At 42.3% G+C, this 27,149-nt stretch overlaps 1 protein-coding gene across 6 annotated transcripts in view; it reads left to right on the forward strand.

The window, feature by feature from the left end:
- The window catches only part of LOC124014618 (serine/threonine-protein phosphatase 2B catalytic subunit alpha isoform), a 145,908-nt gene that overhangs the window by 97,709 nt on the left and 21,050 nt on the right, over positions 1-27,149 (forward strand). For all 6 annotated transcript variants that reach the window (XM_046329837.1, XM_046329838.1, XM_046329841.1 and 3 more), the window contains exons 6-8: positions 3,875-4,014; positions 16,203-16,280; positions 16,913-17,007. In XM_046329837.1, the coding sequence (XP_046185793.1) occupies positions 3,875-4,014; positions 16,203-16,280; positions 16,913-17,007 (313 nt within the window). The remainder of the gene's footprint in view (positions 1-3,874; positions 4,015-16,202; positions 16,281-16,912; positions 17,008-27,149) is intronic.

Genomic DNA, 27,149 nt, shown 5'->3' on the forward strand with positions numbered 1-27,149 from the left:
CTTTATTGAACACACAGTGTAAACATTCACAGTGCAGGGTGGAAAAAGTATGTGAACCCTTGGATTTAGTAACTTGTTGATCCTCCTTTGGCAGCAATAACCTCAACCAAATGTTTTCTGTCGTTGCGAATCAGACCTGCACAACGGTCAGGAGGATTTTGGACCATTCCTCTTTACAAAACTGTTTCAGTTCAGCGATATTCTTAGGATGTCTGACGTGAACTGCTCTCGAGGTCATGCCACAGCATTTTAAATCGGGCCGAGGTCAGGACTCTGACTGGACCACTCCAGAAGGAGTATTTTCTTCTATTGAAGCCATTCTGTTGTTGATTTACTTCTGTGTTTTGGGTCGTTGTGCTGTTACATCACTCAACTTCTGTTGAGCTTCAAATGGCGGACAGATAGCCTTATATTCTCCTGCAAAATGTCTTGATAAACTTGGGAATTCATTTTTTTGTCGATGATAGCAAGCTGTCCAGGCCCTGAGGCAGCAAAGCAGCCCCAAACCATGATGCTCCCTCCACCATACATTACAGTTGGGATGAGGTTTTGATGTTGGTGTGCTGTGCCTTTTTTCTCCACACATAGTGTTGTGTGTTCCTCCCAAACAACTCAACTTTAGTTTAATCTGCCCACGCAATAATTTACCAGTAGCGCTGTGGAACAACAAGGTGCTCTTTTGCAAACTTCAGACGTGCAGCAATGTTTTTTTTGGACAGCAGTGGCTCTTTCCATGGTGTCCTCCCATGAACACCATTATTATTCAGTGTTTTACTTATCATAGACTCATAACAGAGATGTTAGCATGTTCCAGAGATCTTTAGCTGACACTCTATGATTCTTCTTAACCTCATTGAGCATTCTGCACTATGCTCTTGCAGTCATCTTTGCAGGATGGCCACTCCTAGGGAGAGTAGCAACAGTGCTGAACTGTCTCTATTTATAGACAACTTGTCTTGCCGTGGACTGATGAACATCAGGCTTTTAGAGATACTTTTGTAACCTTTCCCAGCTTTATACAAGTCAACCGTTCTTAATCTTATGTCTTCGGAGATCTCTTTTGTCCGAGTCATGTTTCACATCAGGCAATGCTTCTTGTGAATAGCAAACTCAAATCCAGTCATGACTCCAGTCATGTCCATGTTTCATTAAAGTGTAATGGATGTTCAGTATAAGAAGGCTCATGCATTTTCCCTTGTAACAAACATTCATTCAAGTGTATTTTATTCTGTGAAAGGCACATCAATTAGGTTTACACAGACCTTCGTTAAAACCTGTGTAAGTACTCCTTTTTGCTGTTCAAGGAAATAGTCTTTACAATTTCTCTTGAAATATTTATTTAGAAAAGGATGTCCTTGATAACACAACATGGACTACCTCCCTCTCAAACAATGCCCCAAACTAACAGAGATCTGGCCCTCTGATTAAACCTTTGGAATAGCTGGATCCTGCTTTTTCTCCAATTCAATAACGACAATTGGATTTTGTGGCTGCAATCAGATGGTCTCTGTATTAAAATCTTCACTACTGAAGTGTGCGTTATGCTACAGTATATACTGTACCAGGCTTGGGCTCAATTCCATTTAAATTCCAGTCAATTCTGGAAGTACAATGATATTCCAACTCCAAATCTAGTCAAATGTATTTATATAGCCCTTCGTACATCAGCTGATATCTCAATGTGCTGTACAACTCAAATGGCAAAGATTTGAATTTGGTTTACTTTCTGAATTGACTAGAATTTAAATGGAATTTACTCCAGCCCTGGTATATACTTTCTCTGAGAAGTGACTGTCATGAGATTTTGGATGATCACTTTAGTTTGTAGCTTTTCATTCCATTTTCCAGGAGGAAGTATTAATATAGTCAAGATTGAAAATATCTATTCATGTTTCATACTCATAAAAGGCACAAATTGTCATCCAGTCCATCCAATTTCATGTTGTGGGTTTCTTTCACACACAAATGTGAGACCCTACCAACAGTTTTACCGTAACATGCTCTGATGAAGGCAAAACTGCCAAAATGCAGTGCCGCTATTTCGCAATTTTGTTAAACTCAGGATTTCTCATTTGAAGTGTTACTGTAACCACAGTTCAATGTAGCAAGACTAATTGTCAACTCAAGATCCGTTTCAAGTAGAGGTCGACCGATTAACCGGAATTGCCGATTAATTAGGGCTGATTTTAAGTTTTCATAACAATCAGTAATCGGCATTTTTGGACACCGATTGTGGCCGATTACATTGCACTCCACGAGGAGACTGCGTGGCAGGCTGACTACCTGTTACGCGAGTGCAGCAAGAAGCCAAGGTAAGTTGCTAGCTAGCATTAAACTTATTTTATAAAAAACAATCAATCTTAACATAATCACTAGTTAACTACACATGGTTGATGATATTACTAGTTTATCTAGCTTGTCCTGCATTGCATATAATCGACTTCTCATCACAGCCTACTTCGCCAAACGGGTGATGATTTAACAAGCGCTTTCTCGAAAAAAGCACTGTCGTTACACCAATGTGTACCTAACCATAATTTAAAAAAATATATATATTTAAATTTTACCTTTATTTTACTAGGCAAGTCAGTTAAGAACAAATTCTTATTTTCAATGACGGCCTAGGAACAGTGGGTTAACTGCCTGTTCAGGGGCAGAACAACAGATTGTGTACCTTGTCAGCTCGGGGATTTGAACTTACAACCTTTCGGTTACTATTCCAATGCTCTAACCACTAGGCTACCCTGCCGCCCCATCAATGCCTTTCTTTAAAATCAATACACAAGTATATATTTTTAAACCTGCATATTTAGTTAATATTGCCTGCTAACATGAATTTATTTTAACTAGGGAAATTGTCATTTCTCTTGCGTTCGGTGTAAGCAGTCAGGGTATATGCAGTAGTTTGGGCCGCCTGGCTCGTTGCGAACTGTGTGAAGACCATTTATTCCTAACAAAGACTGTAATTAATTTGCCAGAATTATACATAATTATGACATAACATTGCAGGTTGTGCAATGTAACAGCAATATTTAGACTTAGGGATGCCACCCGTTAGATAAAATACGGAACAGTTCCGTATTTCACTGAAAGAATAAATGTTTTGTTTTTGAAATTATAGTTTCCGGATTTGACCAAATTAATGACTTACAGCTCATATTTCTGTGTGTTATTATGTTATAATTAAGTCTGATTTGATAGAGCAGTCTGACTGAGCGGTGGTAGGCAGCAGCAGGCTCGTAAGCATTCATTCAAACAGCACTTCCGTGAGTTTGCCAGCAGCTCTTCGCTGTGCTTCAAGCATTGAGCTGTTTATGACTTCAAGCCTATCAACTCCCGAGATTAGGCTGGTGTAACCGATGTGAAACCGGTTGTGTAACCGGTGCGCGCTAATAGCATTTAAATCGGTGAAGTCACTCGCTCTGAGACCTTGAAGTAGTTGTTCCCCTTGCTCTGCAAGGGCCACAGCTTTTGTGGAGCGATGGGTAACGATGCTTCGAGGGTGGCTGTTGTCGATGTGTTCCTGGTTCAAGCCCAGGTAGGGGCGAGGAGAGGGACATAAACTATACTGTTACACTGGCAATAATATAGTGCCTATAAGAACATCCAATAGTCAAAGGTATATGAAATAGAAATGGTATAATCGGTATCGGCCTTTTTTGGTCCTCCAATAATCGGTATCAGTGTTGAAAAATCATAATCGTTCGACCTCTAGTTTCAAGTCATTTTCCCTTTCACATACAGTAGGTATCACTACACCAACTTATTGAGGAAGTTAAACTGACTCCGTTTCTGCATAGATAAGACATTTTCCTGACTGATTGACATTGTCTCTCCCTGTCTCTCCTAACTCTGTGTACCTCTGTCTTTGTAGTTAGACAGATTCAAAGAGCCCCCTGCGTACGGGCCCATGTGTGACCTGTTGTGGTCAGACCCCCTGGAGGACTTTGGGAACGAGAAGAGCCAAGAACACTTCACACACAACACAGTGAGAGGCTGCTCCTACTTCTACAGGTGGGCCGTCACCTCCTTCACAAGCTGCGTAGTGTGAAAAAGAGGCTGTGAATGTATTCATTTATTTGTCATTTAGTTGACAGAGACAGTGCACATTATTAAGAGTGTGTGTGTGCGTGTGGGTTTGCATGTGTGTGTGTGTGTGTGTGTCTTGGCTTTTGTAATAGTTGGCCATATCTTGCTTTGTTACCATTGCTGACTTTGTTAAATTGCTGATGTATCATACAATGGACTTGACATTAATCTAGTGTAACACTTCTGGCATCTACAGTAATATAACCCTCCAAATAAAACAGTTAACTTGTGCCATTGAAGCATCAATGAACCTTCCTTTGCCAAATCCTTCCAGCCCACGTTATTCTGGCAAATGTTCATCTTCATTCAGTCCCCATCGAAGCCCCTCAGTCCCTTTTCTACTGTCTGCATCATAGTAGCTTTGTAACCTGCATTTGTCATGGTCGCAGGGAAACGGCCTTTTCTCTCATTACTCTGTCGCGAGTGTTTATTTAACACATATATGAACTCCCATTGAATTATTTTTTATTTAACCTTTATTTAACTAGGCAAGTCAGTTAAGAACAAATTCGTATTTACAATGACGGCCTACCCCGGCCAAACCTGGACGACACTGATCCAATTGTGCGCCACCCTATGTGACTCCCAATTTCAGCCGGATGTGATACAGCCTGGTTTTCGAACCAGGGACGGTAGTGATGCCTCTTGCACTGAGATGCGGTGCCTTAGACCGCTGCGTCACTCAGGAGCCCAGTCACAGGCAGAGCATACAAGGAAACGCTGGAAGTGCTGCAGGAGCTCACGCTGTCCTGAATGTAATGAACTTGTGCATTAGCACAGGGCCAGAGTCTCCTCCAAATGTGAGCTTTAGTGCTCCAGTGTCCAGTCATTACAGGTGGACAGACGCTCATTTGATCCTGTCATGCTAGTGGCAGAGCCAGCCTGAAGCAGCCCAAGCTGTCAAATGTTTCTCCTGAGTTAGTGACTGTAGATAGGATTCCCCTTAGAAATGCAGTCCATCCAACTGAAGGCAGTGGATTGGGTAGGGTTGTTCTCAAGGCATTACTTACAATTTGTATATTGATATAATTTGAAAAGAGATTGCATATATCATATTTGTCAGAGTCTTATTTTCTGTACCCATAATACCTATTTCAAAGACCTCCTATTTCACGAGCGTACAAATGTAATATTTGCTCTTTGGACCCCAGGAAGACTAGCGGTCTCTAAAGGTCTTTTCATTTCGTGAAAACAAGGAAGAGTCGCCTTCCCTTGCAAGTAGTAGCTAGCTGGCAGCCTGGCTAGCTGGCATTAGCCTAGCCCAAGGCCAGCAGAGGGCGATATTGAGTCGTTTCCATTTTACACTCGTATCCCCTGCAGACCGCTTTGTACCTAAAACATTCTCCTTTCAGGCTGCAACGGTGTCGATTTCCTCCTTAACTATATTTAATAGTGAGAAAAAGGGGAAAATATGCATACTTTCTTTATGAAACACCATTTTCCACCACCATGCTAAAGGGGCTAATGCCTCGGAATGCTATTCCCGGATGTTGCCTATCGCTTTCAGCCAATCCATTTGCAGCAGTCTGATGTTTACCCTTGGCTGAACGCAGGGCACAACATCAGGAAGTAGCATTAGCCAAATGGTGTTTCATAAAGGGAGTATGTGTATTTTCCACATTTTCTCTGCCTTCTTGCCATTAGTAGGAAATTGACGCCTTTGCAGCCTGAATGGATAATGTTTTAGGTACAACCCGGTCCACGGGGGATACGAGTGTATTTACGGCTGCATACAATGCGTTTGGACGGTAAAATGAAAATGAAAATGAAACCATCAATATCAGTTCAATATCGCCATCTGCCGGCCTTTGGGCTAGCCTTAGCCTGGTTAAAAACATAGCAAGCCAGCTAGCCTTTTTAGCTTCCCACATCGCCATGTGAAATAATCTGATTTATAATTTTTTGAAATATGCCCTGGCAAATATTCTTATACTTGCCAGTGTAACCTAAAACATTTTCCCAGTTTGATATGCTGCTTGTGTATTCATTCCCATATCAGCTAAAGATAGAGCGTCATGTTTTGTTCACAAGAAAAAAAGCACATGGATTGCTAGGTGGCTGCAGCAGATTCTACCATTTTAGCCTGTAATCAGTAGTTATTAATGTTATACAAAATATATTTTGGGGTGAATTCTTGTTGTTTTGTTTACTGTTTGAACAATAGCTGAGATTACATTTGGTTATCAATGAAAAATAGGTTAATTTGATGAATAGCCTATAGAACCAAGTGACAACACAGCCTCCACTGCCTGTCTCAATTTTTGGCAAACGACATTGCGACACTGAATCTTGCTTGTGCGTAAAGCGTGTCGTAAACGTTTTTGATTTATTTTATTTTGATTGAACCTTTATTTAAACAGGGAGTCACAGTGAGATAAGGCGATAGCTAAAGGGGATCCAAATAAAGAATGAAGAATTAGCTTAGGTATTTTATGTGGGAACAATGATGCTTATTTGCATTCAATATTTGATGTAGGTCAGGACTATGTGATAGCTGTGCATAGATTTGTATATGACCCAAAAGTTTGCTGTAAAGGGTCTCACTTGACTTATACTGGGCAAAAATATATACACAACATGCAACAATTTCAAAGATTTTACTGAGTTACAGTTCATATTAGGAAATCAGTCAATTAAAGTAATTTCATTAGGCCCTAATCTATGGATTTCACAGGACAGGGAATACAGATATGCATCTGTTGGTCACAGATGTCTTGAAATAAAGAGAGGAGCGTGGATCAGAAAACCAGTCAGTATCTGGTGTGATCACCATTTGCCTCGTGCATCGCGACACATCTCCTTCGCATAGAGTTGATCAGGCTGTTGATTGTGGCCTGTGGAACGTTTTCCCACTACTTTTCAATGACTGTGTGAAGTTTCTGGATTATGGCGGGAACTGGAACATGCTGTCGTACACATGTTGTACATGTCGATCCAGCGCATCCCAAACATGCTCAATGGGTGACATGTCTGTTGAGTATGCAGGCCATGGAAGAACTGGGACATTTTCAGCTTCCAGGAATTGTGTACAGATCCTAGCGACATTATCATTCTGAAACATGAGGTGATGGCAGCAGATGAATGGGTTGACAATGGGCCTCAGGATCTTGTCATGGTATCTCTGTGCATTCAAATTGACATAGATAAAATGCAATTGTGTTTGTTGTCCATAGCTCATGCCTGCCCAAACCATAACCCCACCGCCACCATGGGGCACTCCGTTCACAACATTGGCATCAGCAAACCGCTCACTCACAAGACACCATGCACGTGGTCAGCCGGTTGAACGTACTGCAAAATTCTCTAAAGCAATATTGGAGGCAGCTTTTGGTAGAGAAATTAACATTAAATTCTCTGGCAACAGCTCTGGTGGATATTCCTGCAGTCAGCATGTCAATTGCACTCTCTCTCAACTTAAGACATCTGTGGCATTGTGTTGTGTGACAAAACTGCAGATTTTCGAGTGACCTTTTATTGTCCCCATCAGAAGGTGAACCTGTGTAATGATCATGCTGTGTAATCAGCTTCTTGATATGCCACATGGGAAAGGAGCAATGCTCACTAAAAGGGATATAAACATATTTGTGCACAACATTTTAGAGAAATACGTATTTTGTTTCAGGTCATGAAACATGGGACCAACACTTTACATGTTGCATTTATAATTGTGTTCAGTGTAGATTTGTGTATGACCCAACAGTTTGCTATAAATTCTCCTGCTTGACTTAGATTTGTGTATGACCCAACAGTTTACTGTTAATTGTCCTGATTTAGATTTGTATATGTTCCAACAGTTTACTGTAAATGGTCCTGCTAGAGTTAGATTTGTATATGTTCCAACAGTTTACTGTAAATGGTCCTGCTAGAGTTAGATTTGTATATGTCCCAACAGTTTACTGTAAATGGTCCTGCTAGAGTTAGATTTGTATATGTTCCAACAGTTTACTGTAAATGGTCCTGCTAGAGTTAGATTTGTATATGTCCCAACAGTTTACTGTAAATGGTCCTGCTAGAGTTAGATTTGTATATGACCCAACAGTTTACTGTAAATGATCCTGCTAGAGTTAGATTTGTATATGTCCCAACAGTTTACTGTAAATGGTCCTGCTAGAGTTAGATTTGTATATGTCCCAACAGTTTACTGTAAATGGTCCTGCTAGAGTTAGATTTGTATATGTCCCAACAGTTTACTGTAAATGGTCCTGATTTAGATTTGTATATGTCCCAACAGTTTACAGTAAATGGTCATGCTTGACTTAGATTTGTATATGACCCAACAATTTGCTGTAAATGGTCCTGATTTAGATTTGTATATGACCCAACAATTTGCTGTAAATGGACCTGATTTAGATTTGTATATGTCCCAACAGTTTACTGTAAATGGTCCTGCTAGAGTTAGATTTGTATATGACCCAACAATTTGCTGTTAATTGTCCTGATTTAGATTTGTATATGTCCCAACAGTTTACTGTAAATGGTCCTGCTAGAGTTAGATTTGTATATGACCCAACAATTTGCTGTTAATTGTCCTGATTTAGATTTGTATATGTCCCAACAGTTTACTGTAAATGGTCCTGATTTAGATTTGTATATGTCCCAACAGTTTACTGTAAATGGTCCTGCTAGAGTTAGATTTGTATATGTCCCAACAGTTTACTGTAAATGGTCCTGATTTAGATTTGTATATGTCCCAACAGTTTACTGTAAATGGTCCTGATTTAGATTTGTATATGTCCCAACAGTTTACTGTAAATGGTCCTGCTAGAGTTAGATTTGTATATGACCCAACAATTTGCTGTTAATGGTCCTGATTTAGATTTGTATATGTCCCAACAGTTTACTGTACATGGTCTAGCTTGACATATATTTGTAAATGACCCAATCTTTTGCTGTAAATGGTCTCGCTTGACTATCTGCCAGACAACAGGGACCCTGTCAGGGAGAGAAATGTCACCCCTGTCACTTGAGAAAGCGTAAGAGCGCTGTGTTGTCTCTTTCGGGTTCTGGCTGCTAGTGATATTTCCATGGTATGCCCCTGCCATCTCTGATATCTCTGATATCTCTGATATCTCTGATATCTCAGTTACAAGGACCCAGTATACTAAATCCAGTAGGATCGACTATTGACAGAGAGACAGTGATTTAAAGGTGATGGGCACTATTCGTACACTTAAAATACATATTTCCTCCCAGGCTTCCTTGAAGCATTCCCTAATCTGGCATCACGGCATGGATTTTATCGCATATCAGATCAATGATTACTTCGAGGAAGGAAGGATGCATTTTAAAAGTAATGCAGTGTATTAGGAAAATATTCAGACCCCTTGACTTTTTCAAAATGTTGTTGCGTTACAGCCTTATTCTAAAATGTATTAAATTATTTGTTTTCCTCATCAATCTACACACAATATCCCATAATGACTAAATGAAAACAGGTTTAAAAACATTTTAGCAAATATATTCCAAATAAAAAACAGGAATACCATATTTATTTATTTATTTATTCAGAACATTTTTTCCATTGATCATCCTTGAGATGTTTCTACAACTTGATTGGAGTATACCTTTGGTAAATTCAATTGATTGGACATGATTTGGAAAGACACACACCTGTCTATCTAAGGTCCAACAGTTGACAATGCATGTCAGAGCAAAAACCAAGCCATGAGGTTGAAGGAATTGTCCGTAGATCTCTGAGACAGGATTGTGAAAGGGTACCAAAAAATGTCTGCACCATTAAAGGTCCCCAAGAACACAGTGGCCTCCATCATTCTGATGGGTTCTGACTCCTAAACTTGAAATGGTGTTAATCATTACGTATCCTATGGAAATGAGGAGTGCTACAGTCTGGTTTCTACACCAGAAGTGAATGGTTATCTGTAGGAGGAATGTATATGGTGTGGTCAATTAAGGGTGGATATGAACCAGAGGCTTGGAGTGTACCGAGTAAAAGATAGGCAATCACATGGTTGCAGTCACTGAGTTCAGCTCAAGTCACATTAAGGGAGAAGGAACCGTTTATTACCCACATCACTTAACTTCCTGCCTAGCGATAAAGATATAATGTTTAGAGGGAATGAGGAGACTGCACCCAAATTGGGGTGTATATCCTTGTGCTGGTGGAAACATGTCTTTGTCTGTTCAGCTGTCTAACCTTTTGGGTAAAAAAACTTGTTTTGAGCTTTAATAATCGTCTGTGATTTTTTACTCTGTTCATTTAGAACCTAAAAATCCTTAAATGGAAGAAGTTTAGAAAAACCAAGACTCTTCCTATAGTTGGCCGCCTAGCCAAACTGAGCAATCGGGGGCGAAGGGCCTTGGTGAAGGAGGTGACCAAGAACCCGATGGTCACTCTGACAGAGCTCCAGAGATCCTTTCTGGAGATGGGAGGACCTTCCAGAAGGACAACCATGTCTGCAGCACTCCACCAATCAGGCCTTTTAAGGTAGAGTAGCCAGAATGAAGCCACTCCTCAGTTAAAGGCACATGACAGCCTGCTTGGAGTTTGCCAAAAGGCACCTAAAGGAATCTGACCATGAAAAACAAGATTCTCTGGTTTGATGAAACCAAGATTGGATTCTTTGGCCTGAATGCCAAGCGTCACGTCTGGAGGTTACCCGGCACATCCCCAGGGTGAAGCATGGTGGTGGCATTATCATGCTGGGGGGGATGTTTTTCAGCGGCGGGGACTGGGAGACTAGTCAGGAACGAGGGAAAGATGAATGGAGCAAAGTACAGAGAGATCCTTGCTGAAAACCTTCCAATTAGACAACAACCCTAAGCACACAGCAAAGACAACGCAGGAATGGCTTCGGGACAAGTCTCTGAATGTCCTTGAGTGGCCCAGCCAGAGCCTGGACTTTAACCCGATCGAACATCTCTGGAGAGACCTGAAAATAGCTGTGCAGCGATGCTCCCCATCCAACCTGACAGAGCTTGAGAGGATCTGCAGAGAAGAATGGGAGAAACTCCCCAAATACAGGTGTGCCAAGCTTGTAGCATCATTTCCAAGAAGACTCGAGGCTGTTATCACTGCCAAAGGTACTTGAACAAAGTATTGAGTAAAGGATCTGAGTACTTATGTAAATGTGATTTATTTATAAGAACCTGTTTTTGCTTTGTCATTATGGGGTATTGTGTGTCGATTGAGTTAATTAAAAAAAACTGAACAAGAGGACAAGTACATTAGTGTCTAGTTTGAGTAACAGACGTCTAACAAGTCCTCAACTGGCAGCTTCATTAAATGGTACCTGCAAAACACCAGACTCAACGTCAATAGTGAAGAGGCGACTCCGGGATGCTGGCCTTCTAGGCAGAGCTGCAAAGAAAAAGCCATATCTCAGACTGGCCAATAAAAATTAAATATTAAGATGGGCAAAAGAACACAGACACTGGACAGAGGAACTCTGCCTAGAAGGCCATCCTTTTCGCTGTTGATGTTGAGTCTGGTGTTTTGCAGGTACTATTTAATGAAGCTGCCGGTTGAGGACTTGTTAGGCGTCTGTTTCTCAAACTAGACACTAATGTACTTGTCCTCTTGCTCAGTTGTGCACTGTGGCCTCCCACTCCTCATTGTACTCTGGTTAGAATCTGTTTGCACTGTTCTATGAAGGGAGTAGTACACAGCGTTGTACGAGATCTTCAGTTTCTTGGCAATGTCTTTCATGGAATAGCCTTCATTTATCAGAACAAGAATAGACTGATGAGTTTCAGATGAAAGTTCTTTGTTTCTGGTCATTTTGAGCCTGTAATCGAACCCACAAATGCTGATGCTCCAGATACTCAACTAGTCTAAAGAAGGCCAGTCTTATTGCTTCTTTAATCAGACAACAGTTTTCAGCTGTGCTAACATAATTGCAAAAGGGTTTTCTAATTATCATTTAGCCTTTTAAAATTATAAACTTGGATTAGCTAACACAACGTGCCATTAGAACACAGGAGTGTTGATTGCTGATAATGGGCCTCTGTACGCCTATGTACAGTCGTGGCCAAAAGTTTTGAGGATGACACAAATATTAATTTTCAGAAAGTCTGCTGCCTCAGTTTTTATGATGGCAATTTGCATATACTCCAGAATATTATGAAGAGTGATCAGGTGGATTGCAATTAATTGCAAAGTCCCTCTTTGCTATGCAAATTAACTGAATCCCCAAAAAAACATTTCCACTGCATTTCAGCCCTGCCACAAAAGGACCAGCTGACATCATGTCAGTGATTCTCTCGTTAACACAGGTGTGAGTGTTGACTTGGACAAGCCTGGAGATCACTCTGTCATACTTATTGAGTTTGAACTAGAAGCTTCAAAAGGAGGGTGGTGCTTGGAGTCATTGTTCTTCCTCTGTTAACCATGGTTACTTGCAAGGAAACACGTGCCGTCATCATTGCTTTGCACAAAAAGGGCTTCACAGGCAAGGATATTGCTGCCAGTAAGATTGCACCTAAATCGACAATTTTTAGGATCATCAAGAACTTCAAGGAGAGTGGTTCAATTGTTGTGAAGAAGGCTTCGGGGCGCCCAAGAAAGTCCAGCAAGCTCAGCTGTGGGATCGGGGCACCACCAGTACAGAGCTTGCTCAGGAATAGCAGCAGGCAGGTGTGAGTGCATCTGCATGCACAGTAACTTTTGGAGGATGGCCTGGTGTCAATAAGGGCAGCAAAGAAGCCACTTCTCTCCAGGAAAAACATCAGGGACAGACTGATATTCTGCAAAAGGTACAGGGATTGGACTGCTGAGGACTGGGGTAAAGTCATTTTCTCTAATGAATCCCCTTTACAATTTGTGGGGCATCCGGAAAAAAGCTTGTCCGGGGAAGACAAGGTGAGCTCTACAGCCAGTCCTGTGTCATGCCAACAGTAAAGCATCCTGAGCCCATTCATGTGTGGGGTTGCTTCTCAGCCAAGGGAGTGGGCTCATTCACAATTTTGCCTAAGAACACAGCCATGAATTAAGAATGGTACCAACACTTCCTCCGAGAACAACTTCTCCCAACCATCCAGGAACCGTTTGGTGATGAACAATGCCTTTTCCAGCATGATGGAGCACCTTGCCATAAGGCAAAAGTGATAACTAAGTGGCTTGGGGTACAAAACATTGATATTTTGGGTCCATGGCCAGGAAACTCCCCAGACCTTAATCCCATTGAGAACGTGTGGTCAACCCTCAAGAGGCGGGTGGACAAACAAAAAAACACACATTCTGACAAACACCAAGCATTGATTATGCAAGAATGGGCTGCCATCAGTCAGGATGTGGCCCAGAAGTTAATTGACAGCATACCAGGGTGGATTGCAGAGGTCTTGAAAAAGAAGGATCAACACTTCAAACATTGACTCTTTGCATCAACTTCATGTAATTGTCAACAAAAGCCTTTGACACTTATGAAATGCTTGTAAATATACTTCAGTATTCCAAAGTAACATCTGACAAAAATATCTAAAGACACTAAAGCAGCAAACTTTGAAAATTAATATTTGTGTCATTCTTTAAACTTTTGGCCAAGACTGTAGATATTCCATTCAAAATCAGCTGTTCCTACACTGTATTTCTGATCAATATAATGTTATTTTAATGGGAAGAAAATGTGTTTTTATTTCAAAAACAAGGACATTTCTAAGTGACCCCAAACTTTTGAACGGAAGTGTATATTTTAGAGTAAGGCGGTAACGTAACATAATGTGGAAAAAGTCAAGGTGTCTGTTTGAAGAGGGCCCTTGTCAATGGCTGTTGTAGTATAAACACTCAAACAGGATCGGACAGTAAAATTCCAGCCCAGGTTAGGTGCTTCCTCCTGTACCCTAGCCCAACAGCCTCCTGTGTCTTATTGGCTTGGCTTAAATTCCTCTGTGGCCTTGGCCTGCATCCCAAATGGCACTACATTTCCCTACATAGTGCACTCCTTTTGACCAGTCCTTTATGGGTAGTGCACTATATAGGGAATAGGATGCCATTTGACATGTAGCCTTGTTGTTTTCCCCTAGGCTGGATCTGCCTGCAGGGCTCATTGTAATTGGCAGCACACTTGCATGCTGAGTTTATGGGCCAGCTTCAAGCTGCCGACTAAAAGGAGAACAATTCGCCAATCGGAGAAAAAAGACTCAGTTTAGTCCCTTTTCCTGATTCTGACAGCTGTGTCTTATTCCAGCACCATAGGCCCCCTCATAACTGTTTTACACACATTACTGAGGTGTGAAATTGCATGTTGTTTTGAATACAGGCCCCATCTTTTCGAGCCCGCTATAGCCTAGTGGACACTTTGCTTGTTCACTAAATATGTTTTCTTTTCTGAACCATTGATTACTATTTGTGAGTAGCCTAAGCAGGTAATTGCATGGTATTTTCATTGCTTTATGAAAATAGCCCTTAATTGGATTTTGGCTGTACAATTGATTCACAGAGTATACTGTCAGATTTGAGGTAGACAGGGTGTGCATGTATTTATTTGTTTGTTAGGGACAGTGCACAACTGTTGGATGGCTGACATCTGTGTCCCAGAACAGATGTCAAATGCTTTCAGCACAAAATGTATTTAGTCTTCTGAGAAATACCTAGCAACAGCATCTGCTAAACAGTGACAGGCGCATGGAAAGAAATAATGGATTAAAATAATGAATCGAGATGGATATTAGATGCACACTTTTTATTATCCTCGACGCAATGCGATCGCACCACAAAGAAACCGTACACACACTTAGGCAATGTTCCTCTGTCAGTTGTATTTTCTCTCCTCATGTGACCAGTAACAGAATGAACTTAACCCTAGACCTATTTCTAGGTTTAAGTCCACCTTGAGTGACAAAGCAAAGTACTCTCAGCTGAGAAGCCTGATGTGTAACTGTGCCACTCAAAACGTATCCTGTTACCCATCTGACGAGGAAATGTGATTTGAGACACATTTCTTTACTTTTAGTGAAGTGAGAGTTATTGTTCTCTTGTCTACTATTTGTCCTGGATATTAACTGTAGGGTGAGGACATTGGATGTTACCAGAAGTGCCCAGTGGCCAGAAGTACAAGGCTTCACGAAAAAAAATCCATCTACCTATCACACAGAGCAGTAAGCTATCCTCTAGCTCCAAAAGCATTCAGCAATGGGGACTCGTACTGAGCAAAGAGCATGACCATTGTTATGCAAATGAGTTACGTCCAGCAACAAGCACTTGAGTTTAGCCTCCTGCGCAGAGCTAAATGATCTCACGTACATCACCCATTTCCTAATGTACAGCTGATGTGTATTTTTCTCAATGTGAAATGGTTGATTATTTGAAGCCTACAATAAAATACCAACATGATGAGTAGGTTGCACAATGAGTGTGGTTCTTTGAACGATTTGTAAACAGTCTGAGAATATTGCATATTTATCCTTGGATGGCTCTCATGTGACATCAGCCGTTCATGGAATAGCCTTTGGAAGTCGTTGTGGTCGGGAGTTATGGATGGATTTAGACTCACTGTTGCATTCTGTTTCCCAAGGTCACTCACTTACTAAACGTTCCTTCTCCGGTAGCTGATTTAGGAATGTTGTCAACGTAACTGGTTTTTAGGGGGTTGTTGGCTGTGTGACTAGGGCCTACTTCACTGAGAGCGAAAGGACATTTCCAGTGGACTTTTGGTGTCTTTGGTAAGGAAAGGTTATGGCATGGAAAATACTGCAACTGTCCTATATTGTAATTACTGTCAGTTTGTTTTGGCCACCTTCATCTCAGCCTGTTCAGAACTGCATGAGTATGCAAAAGCTACACACACACACACACACACACACACACACACACACACACACACACACACACACACACACACACACACACACACACACACACACACACACACACACACACACACACACACACACACACACACACACACACACTAAACAATTATAGCGTTTGTTGATAAACCACACACCTGCTGGATTATTTTGTTTACCCTTTTTGTTTACCCTTTTTGTTTACCCTTTCTGATGGTAACATGATGAAGATGCATCTGCTATATTTACAAACGTATTAAAATACATTTGAATGAATATCTATTTCAATTATGTGTCAACGAAATCTAATCGCTGTCTTTAGATCAAATTAGAGCCGTTAATCAAGCATGTGTCATCTTGTCTTCCACCAGCTACCCCGCCGTCTGCGACTTTCTACAACACAATAACTTGTTATCTGTCATTCGAGCCCATGAAGCACAGGACGCTGGGTAAGTGTCCTCTTTTTACTCACCGCTGACTGCTACACAGCCCTTCTCCTTGGACAACTATGTCGCTTGAGTTTTACGCAAGTAAACATTCGAACCTGTTGTTTACTAGAAAAAAAATTGTGCTGTATTAAAAGGTGCAGAGTTTTGGCCATCAGAGCCCCTTTCAAAGGACTTTGATAGCAAGCGTGTCAAAACGTTGAAGAAAGGGCTGATGAGGCAGAGGGGAGCCCAAACTGACCGCTTGTCGCCCCGTTTGTTTTCTCTGCACTCCCGCTGCTTTGTCCACGCAGACCGTCTGGTCCCACTCAAAGAGCAAGGACAGCTTGACGTACAAGTCAGCCTTAGGCACAGCTCTAGGATCAGATTACCGTGTCCAAATCAATGAAATGACTCCTCAGGGCACTGTTGACTTCATTCACATGCACAATGTGTATGTTACATTATTATATAACCTGTCGTAATATATGCCATTTAGCAGGCCCCTTTTATCCAAAACGATTTTAAAGTAATGCGTGCGTACATTTCAGATGGTCCTGGGAATCGAACCCGCTGCTCTACCACACTGAGCTACAGAGTATTAGGTAGTGTTGTTGTAACGGCGACGGTAATCGTGATGCCGTCTCTCCCTCTAGGTACCGCATGTACAGGAAGAGCCAGACGACAGGGTTTCCTTCTCTCATCACCATCTTCTCAGCACCCAACTACCTAGACGTCTACAATAACAAAGGTAAGCACAGAGTCCCCAGTATTCATTACCTCGACTATGTATTAGTTTATTTTGCGTCTCTTGGGTTGGTTTAGATGGGGATGGGCTGGACTGGACTAACTGCGGTCCATTTGGCATGCACACTCTGGAGGAGGCTGGACACAGACAGACCTTTGTGAAGTGAGTCAGCACAAAAAGTCTCAGAGCGACTCTTTTTGTCCAATAGGGGCACCAAAGGGGAGTTTCCAGGACAGGGAGAAGGGGATGGGGCTGTTTTTGACACACACACAGAGAAAGAGACTGCCATTTTCTCCATGGGGGCATATTTTCGCATAGGTGTGAATTGGGGCAAAGCCAGTGAGTTTACTTGAGGGCATGTGTTGAGATGTTTTGAAGTATTTTTGTCAGTCTTACAGTGGGCTATGTTTACAGGTTGTTGTTTTAACCTTGATGTTCCCTGTTCTCGGCACACTTTGATATCTAATCCCAGCTTTGCCAACTCAAAGGTAAAGAGCTTCAAATAGCCAGCCTTGTGGAGCACAGTCAGGAACGCAGGCAATTACTCAGCCCTGTTAGATTCTACTTCCCACTGTAGTTTTATGGTGCATTTAACATCGGGTGCATATTTCCTCAAATGTTTTTTTTATGGTTAAAAACAGTTTGACTCAGGCGATGTCGTTTTCTAGGATTCTTCTTTATTCTCTTGAAACAACAAGGGATAGAGCTTCTAAATGAAGAGGTAAGAAGAGAACATTCTCTATGTTATTTCTGTTAAGAACTGCCCAATGAGGCACAAATATGGTTAGAATCTGTCTGATCATTAATTTAGGCGGGGGCAGGGGCAGGGCGCCCAATTGAAACGCAAGTGACCGTAATAGATTGATCTTCTCTCATCTTGGACTGGGGCCTCGGTTGCGAGCGCTGCAGTCTAGTGATTGATGGCCGGTCGATGGCCACTGTAAATCTAAAAGGAGCCCGTCGTCTCAATATGAAGACGTCGCCAGATTCAAATTAACCGCGGCCCCTCCCCAATGGTCTGCGGTCCTGGGACAGTGTAACCCTTATCAGAGAGGGGATGCCGTCAGAGCCAGGAAACCCCTAGCTGGTGGTTTCACAGACAAAGAAATAAAAACCAAAACACAAAGGCCAACATTGCTGAGTGGATAAAATGTAAAGGCCACATAGCTCCTTTTTTTAAAGGATAAGATCAATTGTAGAATCAGATTGTTCCACCCCTGAGACAAGGGTCTACTACTCTACAGGGTCTCCTGTCAGGGGTCAAGTTGTCTGTGGTCACATGAGCTGGAGCTGGGTTGTCACTGATGGTCACTCAGGCTAATGTGTTTTGCTCCTCCTGCTACTTCCCTGAACATTACACTGGTGTGTAGAGAGAGATGAACTATGGTACACCCTGCACTCAAATGAAAACACACCGCCATGATTGCTCTCTCTCGCTCCCTCCCTCTCTCTCACTCTCACCCTCCTCTCTCCCACTCCCTCTCTCTCTCTCTTTATCCTTTCTCTCCATGAGCTGTAAACATGAAAACTGACTGCTGCAACACAATATAGAGGAGGCTGGAGGACTCCAAGGGGGAAATAATATTTGTGCATGCTATATTGTCTAGCTGCTTAATTAAGATCTCCCAGCTCAACAAGACCCTTCGGTCGCTGGGCCTGCCTCTTGGACAGTGATGGCAATTACGCATATTCAAACACATGTAAGGCATTTACCTGTTTTCCCCTGCCGTGTGTAGTTGGTGCTTGTGTTTAGACAGTTGGAAGTGTGACGGGGAGACGGAAGTAGATGGACAGCTTTGAAAGTGTCAGACTGGCGATTCAGGCATGTGTGGGTGAGAAGTTGGCTGTGTTAATCACCAGGTCAAACTTCAGCACAAACATTTAGCCTACCTGCTTCTTGATCAGCACAAACATTTAGCCTACCTGCTTCTTAATCAGCACAAACATTTAGCCTACCTGCTTCTTAATCAGCACAAACATTTAGCCTTCCTGCTTCTTAATAAGCACAAACATTTAGCCTTCCTGCTTCTTAATCAGCACAAACATTTAGCCTACCTGCTTCTTAATCAGCACAAACATTTAGCCTACCTGCTTCTTAATCAGCACAAACATTTAGCCTACCTGCTTCTTAATCAGCACAAACATTTAGCCTACCTGCTTCTTAATCAGCACAAACATTTAGCCTACCTGCTTCTTAATCAGCACAAACATTTAGCCTACCTGCTTCTTAATCAGCACAAACATTTAGCCTACCTACTTCTTAATCAGCACAAACATTTAGCCTACCTGCTTCTTAATCAGCACAAACATTTAGCCTACCTGCTTCTTAATCAGCACAAACATTTAGCCTACCTGCTTCTTAAACAGCCATCTTTCCCCTTTTCTCTCCTGTTTTTCGTTGATATAGTGAAATTAGAGATGGATTGAAATTGCTGTTGCTCTAGAGAGGACAGGCTCAGAGATATGGCCGAGGCCATTGTTCATTGACCTCTGGGGGTCAAATGTCAGAGTTCAGTTTCCTGTGAGGTTGGCATGTGGCGGTGCGATCGTACGAGGGGTGGAAAGAGATGGCATGCTGGCGTGGAAAAAATATCACATTGGCATCCCCGGGGCAGGAATGATGACAGTGAACAAGGGAATTTTCCACCTCGTCACGGACGACAGCGTGGGGACCTTGTCTGGATGTTCTGCAGGGATTCCCACCCCCTCCAGCCAGAGCACATCAGAGCAGAATGGAGAGGTTCTGTTTTCCTCTCTGGATTTCTGGGTGGGAAGTTGGATGGGACTCTTGGCAAGAGAGGACCAGTTAACCAATAAACATTCCATTGTTATTATTTAGTCTCCTTCTGTGACTTAACAATAGTGAAGATCAAGACCTCAATTATTGATCAATGACAACTCAATCTGCATTATTACTAACACTGTACTGTGTAGTCTACTGTATTGCACTGCAACAGTGATCTACTCGGATCAAATATGTGTGGGATGATAAATTGAAGTGAAGTGAAAAAACAAAACAGCCCATTTCCCTCTATTTCCTGTCTGCCTCTGTTACATGAATACAGAGAGGTAGACCGTAGAGTGAGTAGAGTCTGATGGGAAGACAGACAGTACAGGAGGAAGAATTAAGCCAGAGGAGGTAGAGAGGAACTTTCATCCCTCTGCCCCGCTTCCCTCCATCCCTCCAGACAAAGGGGATCAGCGAGCCGCCCTCATTACGAAGGGAGGAAAACCCTTCTCAGCAGCCACTCCTCTGTAAATAATGTAGGAGAAGACAGACCGGTGGGTAGGCGTCGGGATGACTTGACCATGGTAGTGTGTGTGTGTTAAAGCACCGAGTCTGGTGTTTTCCCCTAAGAAGCACTGGAGGAGCATGCAGCTTTATCAGAGCAACAGAGATCCCAGGTGGTCATCTGAGGAACTGCAAGGAACCTCCGAAAATATTATGATTTTTTTTTTTTTGGAAAATGTATTGATTTGTGAGGTTTAAAAAAAAACATTTTATTATTTTATGAAAAGCAAGTCACGTGTTAGGAATATTTGGTCCTTTCTGGAATCAAACCCAGAACGCTGGTGTCACAAACGACAACGAGCTGAGCCTTGTAGCATGAGGGGTTGCTTGTTGTAAGCCACTAACTGCATAGATCCTACAATGCAAGTGGATTTGTGCTTTCTGAGTTTGTGTGTCTGTATCTAAGAGAAGGCACAGCAGCTCATAAGAATGGTTGCTGATACTCAAGGCTGCACCATTTGCTTGCTCCCCCACCCGCTCGTCTCACCACTGTATCACCAACCCCAACTCTCACCAAGCCCACTCCAAGTGAATGTTAGTCTGGCTGTAGCTGTACAGACTCATGACATGCAGATGGCTGGCATGCCGCGTTTGATGACTGGCTATTCTCAAACCCAGTCAGGAGACGCCCTGAGGCAGGAAAGTCCCCACCGGGACCCGACCTCGGTGTCAGCTTTCCCCTCAACGAATCTGGGCCACATTGGCCGGGTGTTGCGGGTGGGAGGGGGAGCAGATTGCTGTATAAAGGGGGTTAGGCAGCAGAGTCTGCCTGTGTGGTTCCCTGGCCTGTTGCAATGTGATAACACCTTACCCTGATTAGACAAACTAGGTCATTGGCCCAGGCCCAGGTCTAATACTAATGGGGCTGCTGTGTGAGCCAAAATAGCAAAGTATTCTAATACAAGTTGTGTGGTCCTTCTGTAGCTCAGTTGGTAGAGCATGGCGCATACGCCAGGGTGTGTTTGGACCAATGTTTTGTATGCACACATGACATCTTTGGATAAAATTGGCATATATTATATATTATTATATTACAAGTTGAAGTCATACATATTGTATTTGGAAATGTTTTTTTTATCATCATTCTAAAACATCCATGAGAATCTATAGATTTTTCATGATACAAAAAAGGATTGGATTTTTTGGGGGGACCGAGATTATATGTTTTCTTGCTGTATTACATACAGTACCAGTCAAACGTTTGGACACACCTACTCATTCAAGGGTTTTAATTTATTTTGACTATTTTCTACATTGTACAGCAATAGTAACTATGAAATAACACATATGGAATCATGTAGTAACCAAAAAAGTGTTAAACAAATCAAAACATATTTTATATTTGAGATTCTTCAAAGTAGCCACCCTTTGCCTTGATGACAGTTTTGCACACTATTGGCATTCTCCCAACCAGCTTGAAGGAGTTCCCACATATGCTGAGCACTTGTTGGCTGCTTTTCCTTCACTCTGCGGTCCGACTCATCCCAAATCATCTCAATTGGTTTGAGGTTGAGTGATTGCGGAGGCCAGGTCATCTGATGCAGCACTCCATCACTCCCCTTCTTGGTCAAATAGCCCTTACAACATGTTTTTGGGGTCATTGTTCTGTTGAAAAACAAATGATAGTCCATACTGGTTAAGTATGCCTTGAATTCTAAATAAATCACTGATAGTGTCATCAGCATAGCACCATCACACCTCCTCCATGCTTCACGGTGGGAATTACACATGCGGAAATCATCCGTTCACCTACTCTGCATCTCAGAAAGACATGGCGGTTGGAACCAAAAATCTCAAATTTGGACACATCAGACCAAAGGACAGTTTTCCACTGGTCTAATGTCCATTGCTCATGTTTCTTGCCCAAGCAAGTCTCTTTGTCACACCCTGGTCGAAGTATTTTGTGTTTATCTTCATTTATTTGGTCGGGCCAGGGTGTGGCATGGGGTTTTTGTATGTGGTGTGTTGGTATCGGGATTGTAGCTTAGTGGGGTGTTCTAGTTAAGTCTATGGCTGCCTGAAGTGGTTCTCAATCAGAGGCAGGTGTTTATCGTTGTCTCTGATTGGGAACCATATTTAGGCAGCCATATTCTTTGAGTGTTTCGTGGGTGATTGTCCTTAGTGTCCTGATGTCCTTGTTCTGTGTTTATTTGCACCAGTATTAGGCTGTTTCGGTTTTCATTACGTTTATTGTTTTGTAGTGTTTGTATTTAGATTCGTGTTGCTTCAGTTTAATAAACATGGATAGCAATCTACACGCCGCATTTTGGTCCGACTCTCCTTCACACCTAGAAAACCGTAACACTCTTCTTATTATAATTGTCTTTTAGTAGTGGTTTTGCAGCAATTCGACCATGAAGGCCTGATTCACGCAGTCTCCTCTGAACCGTTGATGTTGAGATGTGTCTGTTACTTGAACTCTGTGAAGCATTTATTTGGGCTGTAATCTGAGGTGCAGTTAACTCTGATGAATTTATCCTCTGCAGCAGAGGTAACTCTAGGTCTTCCTTTCCTGTGGCGGTCCTCATGAGAGCCAGTTTCATCATAACACATGATGGTTTTTGCACTTGAAGAAACTTTAAAAGTAAGACATTTTCCTGTCTTAAAGAAATGATGGACTGTCGTTTGTCTTTGCTTATTTGAGCTGTTCTTGACATAATATGGACTTGGTCTTTTACCAAATAGGGCTATCTTCTGTATACCGCCCCTACTTTCTCACAACACAACTGATTGGCTCAAACAAAGGAAAAAAATTCAACGAATTAACTTTTAACAAGGCACACCTGTTAATTAGAAATGCATTCCAGGTGACTACCTCATGAAGCTGGTTGAGAGAATGCCAAGAGTGTGCAAAGCTGTCATGAAGGCAAAGGGTGGCTCCTTTGAAAAATCTCATCTCAAATATATTTTGATTTGTTTAACACTTTTTTGGTTACTACATGATTCCATATGTGTTATTTCATAGTTTTCATGTGTTCAACTATTATTCTACTGTAGAAAATTGTACATATAAAGAAAAGGTGTGTCCAAACTTTTGACTGGTACTGTGTGTTTCTCTCACAAACACTGAGGGTTAAACTGGTTTGTGATACAGCCTCGGTTTCTTACCCCATCTTTGGTATGTTACAATTGCCTCCCAGAGAATTTGGTGTTTTCCACAGATTCAATATTCCATGCATATATTGGCACAGAAAAAACTATGCACAAGACCTCTGGAGACCCCTGTTTGCACTAGACCTCTGGAGCAGTATTGCATACTGTGGCGAACCAAAGCACTCCTGGTTCTCCAATAAACTTTCTCCCTTTGTTTTATCTCCTGTGGAACTTACAAGTAGATTTGCTGTGTTTCAGCGTATTTTTCTGCACCAGCTTTTCCTTTCAACATCCCTCCACCGCCATCATCTCTCCTTCTGACTCTCCAATCATCTCTCTCTCTATCGCTCTCTATAATCATCTTACTCTCTCTCTCTCTAATCATCTCTCTCTCTCTCTCCCTCTTCCCTCACTTCATCTCTCTCACCTCCCTCCCCCTCTTCCCTGCCTCTTTCTCACTCTCTCCTTTCACCCTCTCCCTCCATGCCTCCCTCCATTCATCCCTCACCAGAAATGCAAGTTCTTTCTCTAAGGAATGGAGGGAGGGATGGCCCGTATGCTGAGCAAGGTGTTTTTCTTGGTTTAATTCATGTTTTAAATCCCTTTAAATGATGCTGGGACTGGAGTGGTGGGAGTTGAGGGCTTGGAATTAAGACGAAAGAACATTCTGGAAGAGCCGAGGATGGATTTAAAAGGCCAGCTGTGTTGAACTGGACATAGCGGAGACAGACTAGGTATTTTTAGTTAATACCGCTGTTTTAATTGCAAGACACAATGTCCCTTGTGGTGTAAAACTGACAGGTTTATTGGGGTTTAGTGACGAGCTGGATTTACAGTTTTATGGATAGTTTTATAATGCACTCTATGGATGTTCTAGGATAGAAGGCCCTTTGAATGTATTCATAATGCTATGTACACCAGTGGTTCGTTCAACATGTTACAGTAGTTTTTACAGTAGTTTACTTAAAGCATCCAGGTATAATTCATTATGATGCAGTTATTAGCCCATAATGATGTATTGTAATCATCTCGAAATGATCCAGACAAAATCATAGAGAGATAAAACATTCTATATATACCTTGCTATAAAACATGAATAACATACATGCTTATAACAATTTGTAATGCATAATACCTGGATGCTTTTTTTTCATTTTCCTTTTTTCTTTGAGTGTGTGTGTATGTATGTGTGTGTGTATATATATGTATATATATGTATATATATATATTTACACTGCTCAAAAACATAAAGGGAACACTTAAACAACACAATGTAACTCCCAAGTCAATCACACTTCTGTGAAATCAAACTGTCCACTTAGGAAGCAACACTGATTGACAATAAATTTCACATGCTGTTGTGCAAATGGAATAGACAACAGGTGGAAATTATAGGCAATTAGCAAGACACCCCCAATAAAGGAGTGGTTCTGCAGGTGGTGACCACAGACCACTTCTCAGTTCCAATGCTTCCTGGCTGATGTTTTGGTCACTTTTGAATGCTAGCGGTGCTTTCACCCTAGAGGTAGCATGATACGGAGTCTACAACCCACACAAGTGGCTCAGGTAGTGCAGCTCATCCAGGATGGAACATCAATGCGAGCTGTGGCAAGAAGGTTTGCTGTGTCTGTCAGCGTAGTGTCCAGAGCATAGAGGCGCTACCAGGAGACAGGCAGGTACATCAGGAGAGGTGGAGGAGGCCGTAGGAGGGCAACAAACCAGCAGCAGGACCGCTACCTCTGCCTTTGTGCAAGAAGTGGCAGAAGGAGCATGAGGATGGTACGAGGGCCCGAAATTCCACAGGTGGGGGTTGTGCTTACAGCCCAACACCGTGCAGGACGTTTGGCATGTGCCAGAGAACACCAAGATTGGCAAATTCGCCACTGGCGCCCTATGATCTTCACATATGAAAGCAGGTTCACACTGAGCACATGTGACAGAAGTGACAGAGTGATGGAGAACGTTCTGCTGCCTGCAACATCCTCCAGCATGACCGGTTTGGCGGTTGGTCAGTTATGGTGTGGGGTGGCATTTCTTTGGGGAGCCGCACAGCCCACCATGTGCTCGCCAGAGGTAGCCTGACTGCCAATCGGTGCCGAGATGAGATCCTCAGACCCCTTGTGAGACCATATGCTGGAGCGGGTAGCCCTGGGTTCCTCCTAATGCAAGACTATGCCAGACCTCATGTGGCTGGAGTGTGTCAGCAGTTCCTGCAAGAGGAAGGCATTGATGCTATGGACTGGCCCGTCCGTTCCCCAGACCTGAATCCAATAGAGCACATCTGGGACATCATGTCTCGCTCCATCCACCAACGCCACGTTGCACCACAGACTGTCCAGGAGTTGGCGGATGCTTTAGTCCAGGTCTAGGAGGAGATCCCTCAGGAAACCATCCGCCACCTCATCAGGAGCATGCCCAGGAGTTGTAGGGAGGTCATACAGCCACGTGGAGGCCACACACACTACTGAGCCTCATTTTGACTTGTTTTAAGGACATTACATCAAAGTTAGATCAGCCTGTAGTGTGGTTTTCCACTTTAATTTTGAGTGTGACTCCAAATCCAGACCTCCATGGGTTGATAAATTTGATTTCCATTGATAATTTTTGTGTGATTTTGTTTTCAGCACATTCAACTACAGTGCCTTGCACTAACTGTGTTAGCGATAATATTGAAATTATTGAAATTATATTGAAATTGAAGGAGTATCAGACCACTGCAAATCTACCAAGACCTGGCCTTCCCTCTAAACTTTCAGCTCATACAAGGAGAAGACTGATCAGAGATGCAGCCAAGAGGCCCATGATCACTCTGGATGAACTGCAGGGGTCTACAGCTGAGGTGGGACACTCTGTCCATACGACAACAATCAGTCGTATATTGCACAAATCTGGCCTTTATGGAAGAGTGGCAAGAAGAAAGCCATTTCTTAAAGATATCCATAAAAAGTGTTGTTTAACGTTTGCCACAAGCCACCTGGGAGACACACCAAACATGTGGAAGAAGGTGCTCTGGTCAGATGAAACCAAAATGTAACTTTTTGGCAACAATGCAAAACGTTATGTTTGGCGTAAAAGCCACACAGCTCATCACCCTGAACACACCATCCCCACTGTCAAACATGGTGGTGGCAGCATCATGGTTTGGGCCTGCTTTTCTTCAGCAGGGACAGGGAAGATGGTTAAAATTGATGGGAAGATGGATGGAGCCAAATACAGCACCATTCTGGAAGAAAACCTGATGGAGTCTGCAAAAGACCTGAGACTGGGACGGAGATTTGTCATCCAACAAGACAATGATCCAAAACATAAAGCAAAATCTACAATGGAATGGTTCAAAAATAAACATATCCAGGTGTTAGAATGGCCAAGTCAAAGTCCAGACCTGAATCCAATCGGGAATCTGTGGAAAGAACTGAAAACTGCTGTTCACAAATGCTCTCCATCCAACCTGACTGAGCTCGAGCTGTTTTGCAAGGAGGAATGGGAAAAAAAATTCAGTCTCTCGATGTGCAAAACTGATAGAGACATACCCCAAGCGACTTACAGCTGTATTAACTTAAGGGGGCTGAATAATTTTGCACGCCCAATTTTTCAGTTTTTGATTTGTTAAAAAAGTTTGAAATATCCAATAAATGTCGTTCCACTTCAGGATTGTGTCCCACTTGTTGATTCTTCACAAAAAAATACAGTTTTATAACTTTATATTTGAAGCCTGAAATGTGGCAAAAGGTCGCAAAGTTCAAGGGGGCCGAATACTTTC

Source organism: Oncorhynchus gorbuscha, linkage group LG25 (assembly GCF_021184085.1).
Source record: "Oncorhynchus gorbuscha isolate QuinsamMale2020 ecotype Even-year linkage group LG25, OgorEven_v1.0, whole genome shotgun sequence".
NCBI lineage: Eukaryota > Metazoa > Chordata > Actinopteri > Salmoniformes > Salmonidae > Oncorhynchus > Oncorhynchus gorbuscha.